Source organism: Thunnus albacares, chromosome 15 (genome assembly GCF_914725855.1).
Source record: "Thunnus albacares chromosome 15, fThuAlb1.1, whole genome shotgun sequence".
Taxonomy (NCBI): Eukaryota; Metazoa; Chordata; class Actinopteri; order Scombriformes; family Scombridae; genus Thunnus; species Thunnus albacares.
In genome coordinates this window covers 3,979,729-3,998,747 of record NC_058120.1, presented here as the reverse complement: position 1 = coordinate 3,998,747, position 19,019 = coordinate 3,979,729, and the positions used below count along the sequence as shown (strand labels likewise).

The 19,019-nt window shown below is 39.6% G+C and overlaps 2 protein-coding genes across 7 annotated transcripts; both read right to left on the bottom strand.

Moving 5' to 3' along the window:
- Positions 1 to 2,935: 2,935 nt before the first annotated feature.
- Positions 2,936 to 9,732, bottom strand: LOC122998635 (homeodomain-interacting protein kinase 1-like). 6 transcript variants are annotated; one of them, XM_044375595.1, is made up of 17 exons: positions 9,610 to 9,732; positions 9,385 to 9,498; positions 8,491 to 8,576; positions 8,059 to 8,276; positions 7,523 to 7,708; positions 7,235 to 7,416; positions 6,918 to 7,041; positions 6,537 to 6,647; positions 6,332 to 6,418; positions 6,069 to 6,220; positions 5,559 to 5,660; positions 5,106 to 5,213; positions 4,127 to 4,189; positions 3,795 to 3,986; positions 3,598 to 3,686; positions 3,379 to 3,513; positions 2,936 to 2,957 (listed from the first exon to the last, which is right to left on the bottom strand). In XM_044375595.1, the coding sequence occupies exons 4-16, from the start codon at positions 8,257 to 8,259 to the stop codon at positions 3,380 to 3,382; spliced, it is 1,731 nt and encodes a 576-aa protein (XP_044231530.1). In that variant the 5' UTR covers positions 8,260 to 8,276; positions 8,491 to 8,576; positions 9,385 to 9,498; positions 9,610 to 9,732; the 3' UTR covers positions 2,936 to 2,957; position 3,379. The 6 variants fall into 6 exon arrangements, with proteins under 6 accessions (XP_044231530.1, XP_044231528.1, XP_044231534.1 ...); XM_044375593.1 differs by lacking the exon at positions 2,936 to 2,957 and having other exon boundaries at positions 3,134 to 3,513; positions 9,610 to 9,731; XM_044375598.1 differs by lacking the exon at positions 2,936 to 2,957 and having other exon boundaries at positions 3,390 to 3,513; positions 3,598 to 3,679.
- A 2,081-nt stretch (positions 9,733 to 11,813) lies between these two features.
- LOC122998518 (homeodomain-interacting protein kinase 2-like) lies at positions 11,814 to 17,192 on the bottom strand. Its single transcript, XM_044375449.1, has 14 exons — positions 17,171 to 17,192; positions 16,739 to 16,956; positions 16,198 to 16,383; positions 15,910 to 16,091; positions 15,593 to 15,716; positions 15,212 to 15,322; positions 15,007 to 15,093; positions 14,744 to 14,895; positions 14,249 to 14,344; positions 13,785 to 13,904; positions 12,809 to 12,871; positions 12,477 to 12,668; positions 12,278 to 12,366; positions 11,814 to 12,193 (listed from the first exon to the last, which is right to left on the bottom strand). Exons 2-14 carry the CDS (start codon positions 16,937 to 16,939, stop codon positions 12,060 to 12,062), a joined length of 1,737 nt encoding a protein of 578 aa, XP_044231384.1. The 5' UTR covers positions 16,940 to 16,956; positions 17,171 to 17,192; the 3' UTR covers positions 11,814 to 12,059.
- Positions 17,193 to 19,019: the final 1,827 nt, after the last annotated feature.

Here is a 19,019-nt window from a genome sequence, read left to right as displayed (position 1 = left end):
ATTTCAAATATGATGCCACCCACTCAATAGTTTTTTCAGATACATTATGAGTTGATGATTTAGATAATAGCACCTAATGACTGACTGTGTCAAATGCTTCATTCAAATCTATAAATATGGCTCCAACCCCCTTTATTCCACATGCATTTCATTTGGTCAACAAAATAGGAATTTGCTGATTCTGTTGAGTGATGTACTCTAAAACCAAACTGCATTAGATTCAGAGAATGATGATCATGTTCAAGCCGTCTATAAACTCCTCTTTGCCACCACTTTTTTACCACCTTTGATATTATTAGATGGATGCTAATTGCTAACTCAGTTGGTTAACTCAGACGGATCTCTTGTCTTAAAAATTGGTGTGATAATGAAAACTAGTCCACGCATTTGGTACTTCTAGGCTGGATTATTGTAATTCCTTATTATCAGGCTGCCCCAACAAGTCTCTAAAAACTCTCCAGCTGGTCCAGAATGCAGCTGCATGTATACTGACAAAAACTAGTAAAAGAGATCATATTTCCCCCATTTTAGCTTCTCTGTACTGGATCCATATAAAATCCAGAATAGCATTTAAAATCCTTCTCCTCACCTACAAAGCCCTTAATGGTCAGGCACCATCATATCTTAAAGAGTCTGATGTGATTATAACAGCTTGTAAAGTATCAGACAGAGCTGCTTCCCTCATAGATCTACTTATCAACTGTATATGTAACATAATGTTACATCACATGAGACTCTGCCTATTCTACCTACAGCGTTCCCCTTAACAAAGGAAGTTACTCTGATTTTTAATTAAACATTGAAATTTTTATTTTTGACAGCATCATTGAGGTGAAAAACAACAAAACAACATAACAATAACAATAACAATAACAACAGCAATAGCCAGGGAAGGACACTAACGGGACTGCGAAGGACCGCGAAGGCTCGGCCTGCAACCCGTTTCAGGTAATCCAGAGAGGGATATTTGTACTTCCTGTGGTCAATGTGAGGCTGATGATATTTCCCCCAGTACTCCTCAGGTGTCTGAGGTCCTGCGGCCTGGTGCCCAGAGCCAGTTTCACAAAGATAGACTTTGATTACAGTTTAGATACAACAGATAGTCACACTTCAGATTGACATCTAAATTCATCCGTCGCATAAAGCAGTTTAGTTCTTGACTACTTTTAACAGGATTCCGGTACAATGAATTCTGGGTAAATTAAGACATTTTTCAAATTTAAAAAAATGGCCGACCGAATGACTGCATCCAACCACTGAGCTCCGTTTACCCCAGCAGAAAATATGTGTCTTTTGGAGGAATTCAACAGTTACAAGGACATTTTACTTGGAAAATTTAACAAAGAGTGTAACAATAAAATGGAAGCGACAGTGAACAGTGTTAATCCCACAGTTGAGAGGAGCATCAAAGACGTTCTAAAAAGATAAAAACGTGGTACAAGATGCAAAGACAGAAATGTCAGCAGCCCGCCGACTGAAAAGGGAGAGACGGAGGCCAGTGACACCCAAGAGAAAACAGGTAACATTAGGCCAATAATGACAATGTTTTGGTGACATCAGTCAAAAGAAAAAAAAAGTTTTACTGTGTGGTTTTGGTATGCTAATGTTGAGCTGCTAGCTAGCTAGTTAGCTAATGATTTAGCAGTTTACAAGGATGCAAATTACATGTTAACAAAAGCAATAATGTGAGACGCGAGAATGAAGTAGTGCTTATTCTTTTTATTTTTCTTAGTGACCCTGTCTTGGAATGAGACAACAGAGGAGGAGAAGCAGAGACCAGGAGAAAGAGAACCAGGTGATCAGAGAGGGGAGAGGATGGGAGAAGGGGAACCAGAGTCAGCTGCAGCCGGTCCGAGCGGAGAGGTCTGCCCTTCAGTGTCAGAGGGAACCACCCCAACTCTGTCCATGGTGCTTGACAAAGAATACCAAATTCTCAAACTTGAGAAAAGAAAATTGCTCCTTGAAATTGAAGTCTTAAAGCTTCAGCAACATAAATTTCAAATATGATGCCACCCACTCAATAGTTTTTTCAGATACATTATGAGTTGATGATTTAGATAATAGCACCTAATGACTGACTGTGTCAAATGCTTCATTCAAATCTATAAATATGGCTCCAACCCCCTTTATTCCACATGCATTTCATTTGGTCAACAAAATAGGAATTTGCTGATTCTGTTGAGTGATGTACTCTAAAACCAAACTGCATTAGATTCAGAGAATGATGATCATGTTCAAGCCGTCTATAAACTCCTCTTTGCCACCACTTTTTTACCACCTTTGATATTATTAGATGGATGCTAATTGCTAACTCAGTTGGTTAACTCAGACGGATCTCTTGTCTTAAAAATTGGTGTGATAATGAAAACTAGTCCACGCATTTGGTACTTCTAGGCTGGATTATTGTAATTCCTTATTATCAGGCTGCCCCAACAAGTCTCTAAAAACTCTCCAGCTGGTCCAGAATGCAGCTGCATGTATACTGACAAAAACTAGTAAAAGAGATCATATTTCCCCCATTTTAGCTTCACTGTACTGGATCCATATAAAATCCAGAATAGCATTTAAAATCCTTCTCCTCACCTACAAAGCCCTTAATGGTCAGGCACCATCATATCTTAAAGAGTCTGATGTGATTATAACAGCTTGTAAAGTATCAGACAGAGCTGCTTCCCTCATAGATCTACTTATCAACTGTATATGTAACATAATGTTACATCACATGAGACTCTGCCTATTCTACCTACAGCGTTCCCCTTAACAAAGGAAGTTACTCTGATTTTTAATTAAACATTGAAATTTTTATTTTTGACAGCATCATTGAGGTGAAAAACAACAAAACAACATAACAATAACAATAACAATAACAACAGCAATAGCCAGGGAAGGACTGCGAAGGACCGCGAAGGCTCGGCCTGCAACCCATGGTTTTCTGCAAGATGAGAAAGCACAAAAAACTGCAAGGAAGAAGCCAAGTTAGTAACATGCATTAATGGTACATGAATGAATACAGATGGAGAGGAGGAGGAGGAGGAGAATGGAGCTCAATGCATCATGGGAAGTTCCCTGGCAGTCTAGGCCTATAGCAGCATAACTATCCAAGGCGAGCCTGGCCGGCCCTAACTATAAGCTTTGTCAAAAAGGAAAGTTTTATGCCTACTCTTAAACGTAGAGAGGGTGTCTGCCCCCTGGACCAAATCTGGAAGATGATGAAAGCCACCATAAAAGCCACGAGACACATTTGTAAAATTACATGTCAGTATTTTCTGCACTGAATACTTCCTGTACAATTTAGAGTGTCCAACTTACCTTGAAGATCTGTGAAGGTTTTTATAGAAAATCATGCTATAAAAACCTTCACAGATCCTCCCTTCTTACCTTAGTCGTCTTCTTGGACACCGGTGCAGCAGCAGCAAAAGTTTTTCTTCATCCAGGAGAAGAAGCGCCGGAAGCAGTTCTTCTTCTTCTTCTTCTTCATCTTTTTGTCTTCCTCCTCTGTGGTCCCGGAGTCATCTGAAAGTCAAAGGACATTAAATACCTCAACCATCCTTTGAATGAACAATGATTCAAACACAAGGGGAGGTGACTGTTTCTTACCAGATGAGGTGGAGTCCTCAGATGTCCAAGACATCTCACTGTCACTGTCACTGACTTCCAGTGAAGACTCTGACATCCAAGACTGCGAACTAAACACACACACACACACATACATAGTTAGTGTGTTATTCCTGTTATTGTCATAACATACAAAACATGCATTTATTGAGTATCATGACCGGAGGAAATCATCTCACCTGGTGTCACTCTCCTCACTCTCCAGTGTCACGGTGTTCTCAGCTGTGGCGGGACGAACCATAATTACAACCGTCCGTGAAATTTTTGGAGAGCGACTGTGGTGGTCTGGGTGGATGCTGGTGGCTTCATCCATCAGAGATGGGGCAGGAGGGACGCAAACAGGGTGCTCACTGGCTGAAGATAGCACCTCACTTCTCGTTGTGTTATTCACGTGAGTCACCAAAGTAAACACACAAACACACAGTTAGGATATTATCTCTGTTTGTGTCATGAAAGAAATGTCTCTCCTCTACCTGAGGGATGAGTTGATGACCAGAGGAAATCATCTTACCTGATTGCGCTCTCCTGACTCAACGGCCGCTGCGTGGAAGTTAAACTGAGGGCTCCACGTGTGCTGGTGAATGAATACACATGAAGTTAATCACAGAGTCAGTAGTAAGCTGCCTCAGGATGAAAATTCATCTTGTATTTTCATCATAAAGGTCACAAATTAAGTTGGTGAGCTGCTGGTCCCACAAGTATTTGTTAGTCGCGTAAATTCCCATTTCAAAGTTTGTCTTTGAATAATATCTTCAGTGTTCCTCGACACAAATTCTCCTGGGTCATTTACCCCTAACTACAGCTTTATATTAAATCATTAAATCATTTTGAATTATTATTGCTTTGTTTCTGAGAAGCCCCGTTCTCCAGTCAGTTTGGTATGGCGAATGGCTTTACACACTACAATACCCATGAGCCTCAGCTGCCATTTCTACGGTAGAGAAGCCAGTCAGTTTGAAAGTCCAACTGCAGAGCTCAGTCCACACAGAAAGTACTACTGGGAAAATCTAACCATCCTTAGTCTGATATAAAGATGTTTGTAACTAACATTAGCATTTTAATATTAGTGAAGTGAGAAAAACAGAACTGTCCAACTTAACGCTAAACTTACTGTTGCTAAAGTTAGTCAGTTAGTGAGCTGTTAACTATTAGCTTTTTACATACGGTGATAAATTACTCTGTTTTCCATGCAGAAAATAAACAGGATTCTTAGTTTTGAAACCCTGGAGGTTTTTACAGTGTAAACTTCAGATAATTGTGAGCTGCTAACACAACAGAGTTTTAGGCTCAGTGTTTGGATTCTTCCTGAAAACCTGCTTTGGAGTTGTAAATGCAGTTTTTTTCAATGATTTTTTTTTTTTTTTTTTTGTCAAAGAGAGTACTATGAGTTTGTGTTGAGCCAAAAGGAGGATTGAATCTAATAAAAGCAGGAAGTGTGGCCTCTGTACCACACACTCCTCTAAAGAAGACAAGGATGAGTTAACACCTACCTCTCATCTGCTGTGGTCCTCTCTGTTGGCACTTCGGACTCGGTCTGGGTCTGGGTCTGGGTCTGGGTCTGGCTGGGTTGAGCAGCTGCTGCCTCTGGAGCTTCATTGCTATCAAAAGACAAACATTCACTGTTACATTGATGGCCAGGAAACAGAACTTACCCCCACAATAAGCAAGTATGCACATCTATTATTGATCAAATTATAAACTATCACTGACACTTACTGTTGTCTGATAACATATACTCAAATCACTACCAATATCTCAGCACCGAACACACATATCAGGTCATGGTCACTTTTACATTACGTTATTATTATTTTTTTTTTTGTCAAAGAGAGTACTATGTGTTCGTGTTGAGCCAAAAGGAGGATTGAATCTAATAAAAGCAGGAAGTGTGGCCTCTGTACCACACACTCCTCTAAAGAAGACAAGGATGAGTTAACACCTACCTCTCATCTGCTGTGGTCCACTCTGTTGGCACTTCGGACTCGGTCTGGGTCTGGGTCTGGGTCTGGCTGGGTTGAGCAGCTGCTGCCTCTGGAGCTTCATTGCTATCAAAAGACAAACATTCACTGTTACATTGATGGCCAGGAAACAGAACTTACCCCCACAATAAGCAAGTATGCACATCAATTAATGATCAAATTATAAACTATCACTGACACTTACTGTTGTCTGATAACATATACTCAAATCACTACCAATATCTCAGCACCGAACACACACATATCAGGTCATGGTCACTTTTACGTTACGTTATTACAACATTACATAGACCTACATTAATTTCCTGGAGACTTACCCTAACACTAACCATAACTACTGACCCAAAAATTAGCTTTTTCCACAAGCCATCCCCAATTAACTGGTCTTAAGTCTGAAATGTTACCCAAAAAGTAGCCTATAACAGACCAGACACACACACACACACACACACACACACACACACACATATTTACCAAGAGTTGTTGCAGCCCTGTGCAATGAAGGGATGCGTGAGGACTTCACTGGGGGTAATCCTCTCAGCCTCATCTATTTTGAGCATGCCCTTCAAAAGCTCAATGCATTTCTCCCGTTCCACAGCTTCATCCAATTTATCCTCCCGACGAATCTAGTTTAGGAAACAATGGTCAAATCCACCATCAGTTAACTCGTCCTCATGATTCATTAAAAGACATCAACTGACAGTAACAATGACAGCTACCACCTACTTAACACTTACCTGTTTCAGGTAATCCAGAGAGGCATATTTGTACATCCTGCGGTCTACGTAAGACTGAGAATCCTTCCCCCAGTACTCCTCAGGTGTCTAAAAGAAGGTTCAATATATGGCAATAAATCTAACTGATTAACTGTTAAATGTTGGAGGGCTGAAATACGTCATCTTAATTAGAGTAGAGATTAATAAAGATGAATTGTTGTGGTACCATTAGCCTCCAGCCGTTGGTGTCAGTCTTATTGAAAAAAAAGTCTGTTTTCCTTCCCTTCCTCAGAAGATCGTCCGCCGGCTGACCCAGGAGTTGAGTCATGAATCGCAGCTGGAGATAAAACACAGCATCACAATAAGATATGCAACAGGCATGCCACTTCTTCCACTGTCTAAATACTATCGCTAAAACTCCTCTCTTAGCTAATGTACAGTCTAATGTATAACCTTGATCACAGTACTTTCTACTGAGGTACTGATGTTAAACAAAGACCATTTTAATCTTAATTTTCCCTCACAGGTTTGAATCACCAACTGAGCGTTAGTTAAACTCCACTGCTGAAGAGCAGTGGTTCTAACACGACTGAGCTTAGTAACTTACTGCTTCATATTCATCTTTTCCAGGAAACAGTATATAGCCCAGGATCATGGCAGCCAGCACACCTCCCAGGGACCACATATCGATGGCCTCCGAAAACGGAAGGCCCAAAATGATTTCCGGAGCCCTGAATGTGGAAGAAAAGCGTTACACAGAATGAGGAACATTGTCATATTTCAAGTGTTAAAATACAATCTAGCACAGGGATAAACTAAATAAACAACAAGTATAGGCAGAAAGCACACAGCTACTAATAGTAAAACTGCAAGACTACAAACTCACTCCAGTATAATAATAATCAGTATCTCTATAGACCTCACCTGAAGAAAACTGTCTGCAATCTCATGCCCGTCCTGGTTTGAGTTGCAGGGATGGCCAAGCCGAAGTCTATCAGCTTGACTCTGATGGGATTTGTCCAGCGATTCACCACCATAATATTGTCTGGTTTGACATCGGTATGGATCACTCTGATTGTCTTGAGTGCATCGAATGCTGTGGCCAACTGCAAAGTACAAGGTCAGTAATATAAGATAAGAGCATGTAGCACAGTTTCAAACTGACACAGTGTTCAGTGCTTTACTTGCTATCTAATGGTACCATATTCATACCTGTTGGGTGATGAGTCTGATTTTACTCAGACATAATGGGTGATTATAGTGAATGTACTCGTCTAAGCTGATGTCCAACGACTCGAAGACCAGCGCCTTTCCATTTCTCACCTCAAACCAATCATAAAACTTGACAATGTTGCATTTGTCCAAGTTGTGGTGCATCAGGTTCTGCAGCATAGAAAACTGGAGACAAGTTTGAAAGGATTAGTTTACATATAGTTCATATGTTAACTTGTATGAAAGTCAGGGGAAACAGTTGGACTAAGAGGTCAGTTTAGAAAGGCAGAGCATCATACTATGGTGCTTCACTCTCACTACAGATAGTTGTATTATTATTCACTATATCTTTACAAAGTAAATACTTGTCAATAGATGTGCCTGTTACTGTATTATTTAGCACTAACTGAAGAGAATTGCCTTTTTGCACTTGTAATTACCAAATATAATTTACTTAATACTGGATACTCAGTGTACCCCTTACTGTACAAATTCTTTTACAGCTGTGAACATCAAAAATCAATCAAGTGTCCTACCTCCCTGATGTCAGAATCGTTGTGGTCGTGTTTGGGGAGCTTAACAGCCACAATGTCTTTCGTGTCTTTCTTAAGACATTTCAGCACCAGTCCAAAGCCGCCTTGTCCCAGAACCCTCAGGAACTTATATTTTCCGGGGAGTTCGAAGGGGTCCTTATTACGGGTAATGGATGAGATTGTCGTCAATATTCTTTCTGCCATTTTTTTTTCTCAGAAAGCTGAAAAGAAATTGGAGAAGTTACTTTCATTCACTGTAAATGACCACAACAGTGTGTTAATTCTAGTGGTGGAAAGTAACTAAGTACATTTACTCAAGTGCTGTACTTAAGTACAATTTTGAGGTACTTGTACTTTACTGGAATATTTCCATTTTATGCTACTTTATACTAACAGAAATGTTGCTACATCCAAGAGACAGAAAGAGCTTCTTACCTGTATCACAGTGGTCGATTTAAAGTCCTCTTCTTACGATCGCTTACTTGATAATTCGAGCGTTGGTGTCCTTTCAACCACTCAAACTAAAATGAGTAGAACTCACAGAATTCTAATTTATGCGCAACATCATCACCAAATTCCTTTGATGGAATGATGATTGATGATTGATGATGTAACTCAGTTAACATGAGTTCTAAAGGCCACACATCATCACCTTCAATTCAAATATAAATAAAGTTTTGAATCAGCTACTCTGAGATACATTCTGCAATAAAAGTTTTTAGTGTTATACAATTATAAAAAATTCATAGATTAGGTGTGTTGCTGTGGGGTGTCAATGCAATATGTGGAAACACTAGTATGGTTCAACAATATATATCCAGTAATGTGTGCTCAAGTCTTATATTCATAGTTTATTTTGACAAACAGAGTATTGATGCATTAAACTGTAATTTTAGATTCAGACATCCACCGGCAGTCCTGAGGGGATTCATATTTTCATTGGTTTGGTTTTATTTTGTCATGAAACAACATGACACACTTTTTCACATATTCACAGGGAAAGCTGAGAAATGACACCACATTGATTCTAAACATAAACATGGACATGCAGAAACACAATACATAAACTTAAACTTGTGACTGAAACATATTTAATTAAATTAATATTATTCTGTATCCCTATATATTTTAGTGTCCTGAATGTTTGATATATTAATTGGTCACCTATGACTTTATGACTTTATGTCTTACTACACTTGTGAGTCATCCATTTGTGATATTCGGTGTGTTATTTCCCAAATATGCACTGTAATTGACTTTGTAATTTATTTCCACGTCACGGAGCATATCTTGACTACATTCACTGATTTTCTACCTTTCCCCGAATACCTTTTGCTAGCCACTAGATGAGCTGTTTTCAGCTGGGTTCCATCTTATGGCCTTCAAAAGCTCAGTACATTTCTCCCAATCATCGGCTTCATCGCATCTATCCTCTCGATGAATCTAGTTTAGGAAACAATGGTCAAATCCACCATCAGTCAACTCGTCCTCATGATTCATTAAAAGACATCAACTGACAGTAACAATGACAGCTACCACCTACTTAACACTTACCTGTTTCAGGTAATCCAGAGAGGGATATTTGTACTTCCTGTGGTCAATGTGAGGCTGATGATATTTCCCCCAGTACTCCTCAGGTGTCTGAGGTCCTGCAGCCTGGTGCCCAGAGCCAGTTTCACAAAGATAGACTTTGACCACAGTTTAGATACAACAGATAGTCACACTTCAGATTGACATCTAAATTCATCCGTCGCATAAAGCAGTTTAGTTCTTGACTACTTTTAACAGGATTTCGGTACAATGAATTCTGGGTAAATTAAGACATTTTTCAAATTAAAAAAAATGGCCGACCGAGTGACTGCATCCAACTACTGAGCTCCGTTTACCCCAGCAGAAAATATGTGTCTTTTGGAGGAATTCAACAGTTACAAGGACATTTTACTTGGAAAATTTAACAAAGAGTGTAACAATAAAATGGAAGCGACAGTGAACAGTGTTAATCCCACAGTTGAGAGGAGCATCAAAGACGTTCTAAAAAGATAAAAACGTGGTACAAGATGCAAAGACAGAAATGTCAGCAGCCCGCCGACTGAAAAGGGAGAGACGGAGGCCAGTGACACCCAAGAGAAAACAGGTAACATTAGGCCAATAATGACAATGTTTTGGTGACATCAGTCAAAAGAAAAAAAAAGTTTTACTGTGTGGTTTTGGTATGCTAATGTTGAGCTGCTAGCTAGCTAGCTAATGATTTAACAGTTTACGAGGATGCAAATTACATGTTAACAAAAGCAATAATGTGAGACGCGAGAATGAAGTAGTGCTTTTCTTTTTATTTTTCTTAGCGACCCTGTCTTGGAATGAGACAACAGAGGAGGAGAAGCAGAGACCAGGAGAAAGAGAACCAGGTGATCAGAGAGGGGAGAGGATGGGAGAAGGGGAACCAGAGTCAGCTGCAGCCGGTCCGAGCGGAGAGGTCTGCCCTTCAGTGTCAGAGGGAACCACCGCAACTCTGTCCATGGTGCTTGACAAAGAATACCAAATTCTCAAACTTGAGAAAAGAAAATTGCTCCTTGAAATTGAAGTCTCAAAGCTTCAGCAACATAAATTTCAAATATGATGCCACCCACTCAATAGTTTTTTCAGATACATTATGAGTTGATGATTTAGATAATAGCACTTAATGATTGACTGTGTCAAATGCTTCATTCAAATCTATAAATATGGCTCCAACCCCCTTTATCCAACATGCATTTCATTTGTTCAACAAAATCACTCAACAAAATTGCTGATTCTGTTGAGTGATGTACTCTAAAACCAAACTGCATTAGATTCAGAGAATGATGATCATGTTCAAGCCGTCTATAAACTCCTCTTTGCCACCACTTTTTTACCACCTTTGATATTATTAGATGGATGCTAATTGCTAACTCAGTTGGTTAACTCAGACGGATCTCTTGTCTTAAAAATTGGTGTGATAATGAAAACTAGTCCACGCATTTGGTACTTCTAGGCTGGATTATTGTAATTCCTTATTATCAGGCTGCCCCAACAAGTCTCTAAAAACTCTCCAGCTGGTCCAGAATGCAGCTGCATGTATACTGACAAAAACTAGTAAAAGAGATCATATTTCCCCCATTTTAGCTTCTCTGTACTGGATCCATATAAAATCCAGAATAGCATTTAAAATCCTTCTCCTCACCTACAAAGCCCTTAATGGTCAGGCACCATCATATCTTAAAGAGTCTGATGTGATTATAACAGCTTGTAAAGTATCAGACAGAGCTGCTTCCCTCATAGATCTACTTATCAACTGTATATGTAACATAATGTTACATCACATGAGACTCTGCCTATTCTACCTACAGCGTTCCCCTTAACAAAGGAAGTTACTCTGATTTTTAATTAAACATTGAAATTTTTATTTTTGACAGCATCATTGAGGTGAAAAACAACAAAACAACATAACAATAACAATAACAATAACAACAGCAATAGCCAGGGAAGGACACTAACAGGACTGTGAAGGACCGGCCTGCAACCCATGGTTTTCTGCAAGATGAGAAAGCACAAAAAACTGCAAGGAAGAAGCAAAGTTAGTAACATGCATTAATGGTACATAAATGAATACAGATGGAGAGGAGGAGGAGGAGGAGAGTGGAGCTCAATGCATCATGGGAAGTTCCCTGGCAGTCTAGGCCTATAGCAGCATAACTAAGGGCTGATCCAAGGCGAGCCTGGCCGGCCCTAACTATAAGCTTTGTCAAAAAGGAAAGTTTTATGCCTACTCTTAAACGTAGAGAGGGTGTCTGCCCCCTGGACCAAATCTGGAAGATGATGAAAGCCACCATAAAAGCCACGAGACACATTTGTAAAATTACATGTCAGTATTTTCTGCACTGAATACTTCCTATGCAATTTAGAGTGTCCAACTTAACTTGAAGATCTGTGAAGGTTTTTATAGAAAATCATGCTATAAAAACCTTCACAGATCCTCCCTTCTTACCTTAGTCGTCTTCTTGGACACCGGTGCAGCAGCAGCAAAAGTTTTTCTTCATCCAGGAGAAGAAGCGCCGGAAGCAGTTCTTCTTCTTCTTCTTCTTCATCTTTTTGTCTTCCTCCTCTGTGGTCCCGGAGTCATCTGAAAGTCAAAGGACATTAAATACCTCAACCATCCTTTGAATGAACAATGATTCAAACACAAGGGGAGGTGACTGTTTCTTACCAGATGAGGTGGAGTCCTCAGATGTCCAAGACATCTCACTGTCACTGTCACTGACTTCCAGTGAAGACTCTGACATCCAAGACTGCGAACTAAACACACACACACACACACATACATAGTTAGTGTGTTATTCCTGTTATTGTCATAACATACAAAACATGCATTTATTGAGTATCATGACCGGAGGAAATCATCTCACCTGGTGTCACTCTCCTCACTCTCCAGTGTCACGGTGTTCTCAGCTGTGGCGGGACGAACCATAATGACAACCGTCCGTGAAATTTTTGGAGAGCGACTGTGGTGGTCTGGGTGGATGCTGGTGGCTTCATCCATCAGAGATGGGGCAGGAGGGACGCAAACAGGGTGCTCACTGGTTGAAGATAGCGCCTCACTTCTCGACGTGTTATTCACGTGAGTCACCAAAGTAAACACACAAACACACAGTTAGGATATTATCTCTGTTTGTGTCATGAAAGAAATGTCTCTCCTCTACCTGAGGGATGAGTTTATGACCAGAGGAAATCATCTTACCTGATTGCGCTCTCCTGACTCAACGGCCGCTGCGTGGAAGTTAAACTGAGGGCTCCACGTGTGCTGGTGAATGAATACACATGAAGTTGATGACAGAGTCAGTAGTAAGCTGCCTCAGGATGAAAATTCATCCTGTATTTTCATCATAAAGGTCACAAATGAAGTTGGTAAGCTGCTGGTCCCACAAGTATTTGTTAGTCGCGTAAATTCCCATTTCAAAGTTTGTCTTTGAATAATATCTTCAGTGTTCCTCGACACAAATTCTCCTGGGTCATTTACCCCTAACTATAGCTTTATATTAAATCATTAAATCATTTTGAATTATTATTGCTTTGTTTCTGAGAAGCCCCGTTTTCCAGTCAGTTTGGTATGGCGAATGGCTTTACACACTACAATACCCATGAGCCTCAGCTGCCATTTCTACGGTAGAGAAGCCAGTCAGTTTGAAAGTCCAACTGCAGAGTTCAGTCCACACAGAAAGTACTACTGGGAAAATCTAACCATCCTTAGTCTGATATAAAGATGTTTGTAACTAACATTAGCATTTTAATATTAGTGAAGTGAGAAAAACAGAACTGTCCAACTTAACGCTAAACTTACTGTTGCTAAAGTTAGTCAGTTAGTGAGCTGTTAACTATTAGCTTTTTACATACGGTGATAAATTACTCTGTTTTCCATGCAGAAAATAAACAGGATTCTTAGTTTTGAAACCCTGGAGGTTTTTACAGTGTAAACTTCAGATAATTGTGAGCTGCTAACACAACAGAGTTTTAGGCTCAGTGTTTGGATTCTTCCTGAAAACCTGCTTTGGAGTTGTAAACGCAGTTTTTTTCAATGATTTTTTTTTTTTTTTTGTCAAAGAGAGTACTATGAGTTTGTGTTGAGCCAAAAGGAGGATTGAATCTAATAAAAGCAGGAAGTGTGGCCTCTGTACCACACACTCCTCTAAAGAAGACAAGGATGAGTTAACACCTACCTCTCATCTGCTGTGGTCCTCTCTGTTGGCACTTCGGACTCGGTCTGGGTCTGGGTCTGGGTCTGGGTCTGGGTCTGGGTCTGGCTGGGTTGAGCAGCTGCTGCCTCTGGAGCTTCATTGCTATCAAAAGACAAACATTCACTGTTACATTGATGGCCAGGAAACAGAACTTACCCCCACAATAAGCAAGTATGCACATCTATTATTGATCAAATTATAAACTATCACTGACACTTACTGTTGTCTGATAACATATACTCAAATCACTACCAATATCTCAGCACCGAACACACATATCAGGTCATGGTCACTTTTACATTACGTTATTATTATTTTTTTTTTGTCAAAGAGAGTACTATGTGTTCGTGTTGAGCCAAAAGGAGGATTGAATCTAATAAAAGCAGGAAGTGTGGCCTCTGTACCACACACTCCTCTAAAGAAGACAAGGATGAGTTAACACCTACCTCTCATCTGCTGTGGTCCACTCTGTTGGCACTTCGGACTCGGTCTGGGTCTGGGTCTGGCTGGGTTGAGCAGCTGCTGCCTCTGGAGCTTCATTGCTATCAAAAGACAAACATTCACTGTTACATTGATGGCCAGGAAACAGAACTTACCCCCACAATAAGCAAGTATGCACATCAATTAATGATCAAATTATAAACTATCACTGACACTTACTGTTGTCTGATAACATATACTCAAATCACTACCAATATCTCAGCACACACACACACATATCAGGTCATGGTCACTTTTACGTTACGTTATTACAACATTACATAGACCTACATTAATTTCCTGGAGACTTACCCTAACACTAACCATAACTACTGACCCAAAAATTAGCTTTTTCCACAAGCCATCCCCAATTAACTGGTCTTAAGTCTGAAATGTTACCCAAAAAGTAGCCTATAACAGACCAGACACACACACACACACACACACACACACATATTTACCAAGAGTTGTTGCAGCCCTGTGCAATGAAGGGATGGGTGAGGACTTCACTGGGGGTAATCCTCTCAGCCTCATCTATTTTGAGCATGCCCTTCAAAAGCTCAATGCATTTCTCCCGTTCCGCAGCTTCATCCAATTTATCCTCCCGACGAATCTAGTTTAGGAAACAATGGTCAAATCCACCATCAGTTAACTCGTCCTCATGATTCATTAAAAGACATCAACTGACAGTAACAATGACAGCTACCACCTACTTAACACTTACCTGTTTCAGGTAATCCAGAGAGGCATATTTGTACATCCTGCGGTCTACGTAAGACTGAGAATCCTTCCCCCAGTACTCCTCAGGTGTCTAAAAGAAGGTTCAATATATGGCAATAAATCTAACTGATTAACTGTTAAATGTTGGAAGGCTGAAATACGTCATCTTAATTAGAGAAGAGATTAGTAAAGATGAATTGTTGTGGTACCATTAGCCTCCAGCCGTTGGTGTCAGTCTTATTGAAAAAAAAGTCAGTTTTCCTTCCCTTCCTCAGAAGATCGTCCGCCGGCTGACCCAGGAGTTGAGTCATGAATCGCAGCTGAAGATAAAACACAGCATCACAATAAGATATGCAACAGGCATGCCACTTCTTCCACTGTCTAAATACTATCGCTAAAACTCCTCTCTTAGCTAATGTACAGTCTAATGTATAACCTTGATCACAGTACTTTCTACTGAGGTACTGATGTTAAACAAAGACCATTTTAATCTTAATTTTCCCTCACAGGTTTGAATCACCAACTGAGCGTTAGCTAAACTCCACTGCTGAAGAGCAGTGGTTCTAACACGACTGAGCTTAGTAACTTACTGCTTCATATTCATCTTTTCCAGGAAACAGTATATAGCCGAGGATCATGGCAGCCAGCACACCTCCCAGGGACCACATATCGATGGCCTCCGAAAACGGAAGGCCCAAAATGATTTCCGGAGCCCTGAATGTGGAAGAAAAGCGTTACACAGAATGAGGAACATTGTCATATTTCAAGTGTTAAAATACAATCTAGCACAGGGATAAACTAAATAAACAACAAGTATAGGCAGAAAGCACACAGCTACTAATAGTAAAACTGCAAGACTACAAACTCACTCCAGTATAATAATAATCAGTATCTCTATAGACCTCACCTGAAGAAAACTGTCTGCAATCTCATGCCCGTCCTGGTTTGAGTTGCAGGGATGGCCAAGCCGAAGTCTATCAGCTTGACTCTGATGGGATTTGTCCAGCGATTCACCACCATAATGTTGTCTGGTTTGACATCGGTATGGATCACTCTGATTGTCTTGAGTGCATCGAATGCTGTGGCCAACTGCAAAGTACAAGGTCAGTAATATAAGATAAGAGCATGTAGCACAGTTTCAAACTGACACCGTGTTCAGTGCTTTACTTGCTATCTAATGGTACCATATTCATACCTGTTGGATGATGAGTCTGATTTTACTCAGACATAATGGGTGATTATAGTGAATGTACTCGTCTAAGCTGATGTCCAACGACTCGAAGACCAGCGCCTTTCCATTCTTCACCTCAAACCAATCATAAAACTTGACAATGTTGCATTTGTCCAAGTTGTGGTGCATCAGGTTCTGTAGCATAGAAAACTGGAGACAAGTTTGAAAGGATTAGTTTACATATAGTTCATATGTTAACTTGTATGAAAGTCAGGGACTAAGTTGGACTAAGAGGACAGTTTAGAAAGGCAGAGCATCATACTATGGTGCTTCACTCTCACTACAGATAGTTGTATTATTATTCACTATATCTTTACAAAGTAAATACTTGTCAATAGATGTGCCTGTTACTGTATTATTTAGCACTAACTGAAGAGAATTGCCTCTTTGCACTTGTAATTACCAAATATAATATATATATACTTAATACTGGATACTCAGTGTACCCCTTACTGTACAAATTCTTTTACAGCTGTGAACATCAAAAATCAATCAAGTGTCCTACCTCCCTGATGTCAGAATTGTTGTGGTCGTGTTTGGGGAGCTTAACAGCCACAATGTCTTTCGTGTCTTTCTTAAGACATTTCAGCACCAGTCCAAAGCCGCCTTGTCCCAGAACCCTCAGGAACTTATATTTTCCGGGGAGTTCGAAGGGGTCCTTATTACGGGTAATGGATGAGATTGTCGTCAATATTTTTTCTGCCATTTTTTTTTCTCAGAAAGCTGAAAAGAAATTGGAGAAGTTACTTTCATTCACTGTAAATGACCACAACAGTGTGTTAATTCTAGTGGTGGAAAGTAACTAAGTACATTTACTCAAGTGCTGTACTTAAGTACAATTTTGAGGTACTTGTACTTTACTGGAATATTTCCATTTTATGCTACTTTATACTAACAGAAATGTTGCTACATCCAAGAGACAGAAAGAGCTTCTTACCTGTATCACAGTAGTCGATTTAAAGTCCTCTTCTTACGATCGCTTACTTGATAATTCGAGCGTTGGTGTCCCTTCAACCACTCAAACTAAAATGAGTAGAACTCACAGAATTCTAATTTATGCGCAACATCATCACCAAATTCCTTTGATGGAATGATGATTGATGATTGATGATGTAACTCAGTTAACATGAGTTCTAAAGGCCACACATCATCACCTTCAATTCAAATATAAATAAAGTTTTGAATCAGCTACTCTGAGATACATTCTGCAATAAAAGTTTTTAGTGTTATACAATTATGAAAAATTCATAGATTAGGTGTGTTGCTGTGGGGTGTCAATGCAATATGTGGAAACACTAGTATGGTTCAACAATATATATCCAGTAATGTGTGCTCAAGTCTTATATTCATAGTTTATTTTGACAAACAGAGTATTGATGCATTAAACTGTAATTTTAGATTCAGACATCCACCGGCAGTCCTGAGGGGATTCATATTTTCATTGGTTTGGTTTTATTTTGTCATGAAACAACATGACACACTTTTTCACATATTCACAGGGAAAGCTGAGAAATGACACCACATTGATTCTAAACATAAACATGGACATGCAGAAACACAATACATAAACTTAAACTTGTGACTGAAACATATTTAATTAAATTTAATTTTAATAGTTTAATCAGATTTTGTGTTCTCATTGTAAATAAATAAAATAACGGTGATTTTGTATTATTCTGTATCCCTATATATTTTAGTGTCCTGAATGTTTGATATATTAATTGGTCACCTATTTGTATATGTATTAATTTGAATGCATTTGTCAGGAGCTAACATAAATTAAAATGTAAATGTGCCACAGTTTGTCAGAATGTTAAATGGCCTTAACTAGCATATGAATTAGTTAGATTAGATTAGTTGGATACCTTACATATACATTACACATTACAAAGTGTCATGATAAAATAGAATGAATATTTGTTGTCTAGCACCCAAACATAATATTAATTTGATTACTATATCAATTAAGTAAATCAAATAAAAAGGGGCTGTCCGCCCACTAGAAGCCCTGAAAGGGCCCATTCAGTCACCTTATATGGAATGGACATGAGGGACCCACACAATTTGCCTTGTTCAAGCCCATGCCCACCTGGTACCAACGTAGCCCGCATTTAACCCATATTGGGCCCACATAGACATGCTAGCTGGGATTTTCCAAGATATTTTCCTAGCGGCAGCAACAGAGGTTAAAATGGCAACTAAAGTTAGCCACAACAAGCTAACCATCAGCAAGCATGGTTAGCTAGACCATTTAGACCTTTATATACCAACATGCCTCCTTATTTTCATTACCTAAGTTGACAAAGTTTTGACTCTTGAAGGAAGTGATGTCAAATGTTTGTCTCTCCCTCTTTTTATAAGGATTGCAGGTGGGTACGTAGCAGTAGGACATTATTCACAAGCAGCTAGCAATGCAGCGACCTACATTTGTTTTCCCACCTTGCCTTTTTTGGATCTAAGATGGAGGTAAAGGCTGGTAACTGCTTGCCTCCAACTTTGAGCTGCACATGTAGCTGAGAGAAGTTTAGTATTAGGGTTTAAGAATAGAGGCTGCCGTAAAGCCCTTTAAGGCAAATTTGTGATTTTGCCTTAAAGGGCCATTGCCATTTTCCCTATGGTTTCTACATGAGTTGCTTTACTCAAGTTTGAATTTTTGAGGACTACATTAACCAGACGTTCTGCAAGAGGATGTCAACTTCCTGTGTGGAGACGATTTACAAGGCTTTACGTACAGGCCTGGTGCAGCTTTAAAGTCCCCCTCCACTCAAAAACATGCTTTCTTCTTG

Bases quoted from the DNA above. Each gene is read 5' to 3' on its own strand.
- LOC122998635 (XM_044375595.1), bottom strand. From the start codon at position 8,259: ATGGCAGAAAGAATATTGACGACAATCTCATCCATTACCCGTAATAAG. The intron at 6,419-6,536 runs GTACCACAACAA...ACCTTCTTTTAG, and splicing joins CCAACGGCTGGAGGCTAATG to ACACCTGAGGAGTACTGGGG. The intron at 5,661-6,068 runs GTAAATATGTGT...GTCTTTTGATAG, and splicing joins CAGGGCTGCAACAACTCTTG to CAATGAAGCTCCAGAGGCAG.
- LOC122998518 (XM_044375449.1), bottom strand. From the start codon at position 16,939: ATGGCAGAAAAAATATTGACGACAATCTCATCCATTACCCGTAATAAG. The intron at 15,094-15,211 runs GTACCACAACAA...ACCTTCTTTTAG, and splicing joins CCAACGGCTGGAGGCTAATG to ACACCTGAGGAGTACTGGGG. The intron at 12,872-13,784 runs GTAGGTGTTAAC...TTCATTCACCAG, and splicing joins AGGACCACAGCAGATGAGAG to CACACGTGGAGCCCTCAGTT.